General features: G+C 24.7%; 1 protein-coding gene across 1 annotated transcript; it reads left to right on the forward strand.

Annotated features, from left to right (window-relative positions):
• The first annotated feature begins 636 nt into the window (after positions 1–636).
• On the forward strand, positions 637–2,943 carry LOC113551031. The gene is made up of 3 exons (XM_026953033.1): positions 637–684; positions 2,104–2,821; positions 2,858–2,943. The coding sequence occupies exons 1-3, from the start codon at positions 637–639 to the stop codon at positions 2,941–2,943; spliced, it is 852 nt and encodes a 283-aa protein (XP_026808834.1).
• The last annotated feature ends 1,176 nt before the right edge of the window (positions 2,944–4,119 follow it).

Genomic DNA, 4,119 nt, shown 5'->3' on the forward strand with positions numbered 1-4,119 from the left:
TATTCTTTTAAAAGTTAAAACAATATTAACTATAAAGATAGCATTTTTATAAAAAATAAAATAAAACTATTATTTTTTTAAATATTAACGTATATTGTTTTAAATATTATTTATTTAAAATTTTTATTTGAATAAATAAATAATAAATTTAAAAAAAATACTTTTGAATCGTATAATATAGTAGTGTAGATATTAAGTACCTAAGTACATATTTATGAGTTTTGTTATATTATTTGTATCTATCGTATAATTTAACATACCAATATTGTTAGGTAAAGGATGTTTATAGATGAATATGGATGGTAAAAAATTGTAGAAATATAGCTTAAAAAAATATTTTATAAATTAGATGAAGTTTCAATTATGATTATCCATTGTCTTCGACACGTTTACGTTAAGAGCACGTCACGTATTACACCCAAATCTCAATATAATATGGTTGATCAATTTTTATTTATTTTAAATTGTTATTATCTTCAAAGGCACGTAGATAATTGCTTATATAAATAGAGACAGAGTTTCAAACATTGACACTTCTTTAGAATATTGAGAGTACATAATATCATATTTAGTAACAGTATACACGTAAAAGTAAATTAATGAAAAGTTTTTTTTTTAAATTTAAATTTCAAAATCATGAATATTTTGTCAACGCTATTTGTCATAATGTTTTCTTTTACACAGGTAATTATTAAATGATACATTATTTCAAAGTTAATAAAATATATACAACTTTAAGACTTAAGAATAGAATTTATTAGTGCATTACACAGACAAATACAAATCAGTTTTCAGATAGGTCAGGTAATAAATTATATATCTTTAATGAAAGACATGATAATTATACATAACTATTTCGAAAAATAATATGAAAATATTATTTAAAAATTGTAATTATAGAAACCTTTTTTATATAATAATTTGTTTTAATTTACATTCCGAGTAAGAACAATGTAACTTTTTGGTCAAACAATATAATAAGACAAAAAGTATTATGAATATTTCTGATACAAAAGTTTTTAAGAATTTTTCATTCATCTTTCCTCAATTCAAATCAAGCGTAATTTGTATTTTACTTATTTATAGACAGAGAACACGACAATAATGACGGGTCATTTTTAAATTTAACAGGGATTATAATAAAATATAAATATTCATACTTTTATTTTTGAATTTAAAATTTAATATTATTTCATTATATATATGAATAAAATTTAAAGTTAGATAAAAAACCACGAGGAGATTTTATTAAAATCTTTACTACATAATTGTATAACTAATAATAATAGTATTCATGAAAATGTGCTACTAATATATCTAATATATTCAAGGTCGGTTTTACTAAATCAAATAAATATTGCGTGGGGTTTTATATTTTTTTAGGTCATTGATGTATTGATAGGGTTCTGTTATTATATGTTTAACGGTTAATATAAACACCGGGGAAGTTCCTCTTTGGCTATTAGGAATTTGTGAATTAACATTGTATGGCCTATCGGATAGGTCCTATTCGGAGATAATTATTTAAACGTTTTTCCTATTTTCTAAGATTTGGATTTTACCAATTATAAATTGAGTTTTTAATTTCTCTAAAAGTACTAAATAGATAAATAAATTTACTTTCTTTATATAAATGGTATTGAAGTTGAAGGTTGAAGGTTTTTATTGCTACAAAAGAATGTTAATGACGGACAAAAAAGAAGGCAGACATCAATGTAAAATTGTTCCACTTAGAATCTAAAATTATTGTATAAACGATATTACTATCGTCAAATTACTATTTGAAGTAATACATATATATTGTAACTTTGATACATTTTAAAGTTACTGAAAACCTCGTAACTAATTACAAGTTATAAATGTAACTAAAAATATTACGTAACTTTGATACATGTACAACTGATTGCTACTCAATCCAGTATATAAGTTTATTAAGTATAAATTAATTTCCAATGCTATACTAAAACAAATTGTGTTTCTAATAATACACCCAATACTTACTTAATTGTTTACCTTTTTAATTTATATTGATAAATATTTTATAATTATTTTTTTTCATATACTATGTTGTATTTACTTACAATAAAAACTTTATTGTTTTAGGTAAAAAACGAACATATATTATTAGAAGCTAGTGATTGTAAAACAAAATGCCCAATTCGGCGTCAAACCATTCGATCATACCCACCCGGTACATTATTGTTTGTTGGTGACGAATGCGTGTGTGGTAAAGCTCAAGAAACCATATACGAATATGTACCAGCTGTCCAGCCGGTGGGTAATGTAGCAATACCGGTTGGTCTTAAACCGAAAAAAATTGAACCTCAGTCCGATAATCGGGTAATGGGAAATTACGGTTCTCTCGTGTTCTCGGCTAATATTGAAATATTGAATTTACTTCGCATTACAAACGATGATGCACGTGCAGGATGTGACAAAAAAGAATCCAATCCGTCAAATGATAGACTAATTTCTACTACTAATAAACCTACAGCAGAAGATAATACACCGACGACAATACCAGTATTAAAAAACGTCTCTAGTACAACAAATAAAAAACATTCATATACAGCGAATTATACGGACGAGAACGTTTTGATGTTAACAAAATCAACACTTGAAAATTGGATGATTACAACAATAAAAGAATCTACCCCCGAGAGTAATGTAACTAATAACAGTTCGGAGGTACTAACATCGATAGACATTCAAATACAAACGTCTACTGTTCGTTCAAAACAAAAGGAAGATCCAAAAGTCTTTACAACCGAAGCTCATAATGTGATTTTTAAACAACCTAATACACACAATAATTCAAACAGTAAAAAAAGAACAAATTTAAGTGATAAATTTAAAGTTATGATAATCGATTCATATTCCAACAAGAAATCTGATTTAGAAATGCTTATAAGAATTACTGATTCATTTAATCTTAATAATTAACAATAACGATTTCGTTTGAAAAATGTATGATTTAAGTATATTTTAATAATTATTATTTATCATTTATCATTATTAAAACTCGACAAATGGTAGACAAAGTATTTTGAATACTTTAAATCGCATTAAGTTATTTCAATATGTTATGTATGTTTATCCGTTTGACAATATTATTATTTAATAATGGATACTTACTATTAACTATAGGAAATAATAACGTATGTGCTCCGAGAATAACAAAGTTATTGTAGGCGCTTGTAACACATGACATTTTGTGTAAAACGAGTATTATATTAACAACTGCGTAACAGACGTAACTATAGAGTATAATGTTTATATTTAAAGTTATGTTTTAAATAAATCTTTACAGCAAGATATAAGAGAAAAAAATATGTGTTAATTTTTATTTGTCAATAACTATTAATATTACCGTAACTTGTAATAATTAATAAAAACGAATAACCGTGCGTATAATTGAAATAGACGATTTTAATATGAATGAGTTCAATAAATCTAAACTAGAATTATAATCCCAAATCCCATTTTTTTTAAACTGTTTTTTAGATTAAATGTTTATAAATATATAAATATATATCTATTAAATTATTAGCGACAAAATAAAAAGATGATTTTCAAACGTAAATACATGAAATAAAATAGGTACTCTAGTTTTTAAGTTAATGTTTTAAGTATTTAGATGTTTATAATTGTACCACTTATAGTAAGCACAATAATATCATGATATTATTTTGGACCACCGGTGGATAATATCTTATTGTTTGATCATATAATACATTATTTCGGAAATTTTTAATTATATATTAAAAGTTACTATTCCGATCATAATATTTTATATTTTGCATTTAGTTTATAATAATTAACAGCACCTTTTTAAATATAATGTAAACTATAATATTATAAAATGTAAAGTGTAAGGTATAATAAGGTATGTTTCTCGATTTAGATACTTATAAACATAATTAATTTAATAGCTGCAAATATTTATAAAGCATTCATTTGAAGTGATACGTTATGGAGTTATTTGGGATGCGTGCCTGCTCAATGGATACACTTGTTCAACAATCATGCCTTAACATTCTTTTACGTTCTCCAAAAATACCGACTAAGTAGGCACGTTCACAGATTGGATGCGCCGCGAATAACAATATGATACAGCAT

This window comes from Rhopalosiphum maidis, chromosome 2 (assembly GCF_003676215.2).
Source record: "Rhopalosiphum maidis isolate BTI-1 chromosome 2, ASM367621v3, whole genome shotgun sequence".
NCBI classification, from domain to species: Eukaryota; Metazoa; Arthropoda; class Insecta; order Hemiptera; family Aphididae; genus Rhopalosiphum; species Rhopalosiphum maidis.

Coding starts and splice junctions, on each gene's coding strand:
- LOC113551031 (XM_026953033.1), top strand. CDS start 637: ATGAATATTTTGTCAACGCTATTTGTCATAATGTTTTCTTTTACACAG. Junction 685..2,103: donor TAATGTTTTCTTTTACACAG/GTAATTATTAAA, acceptor TTATTGTTTTAG/GTAAAAAACGAACATATATT. Junction 2,822..2,857: donor TACACACAATAATTCAAACA/GTAAAAAAAGAA, acceptor ATAAATTTAAAG/TTATGATAATCGATTCATAT.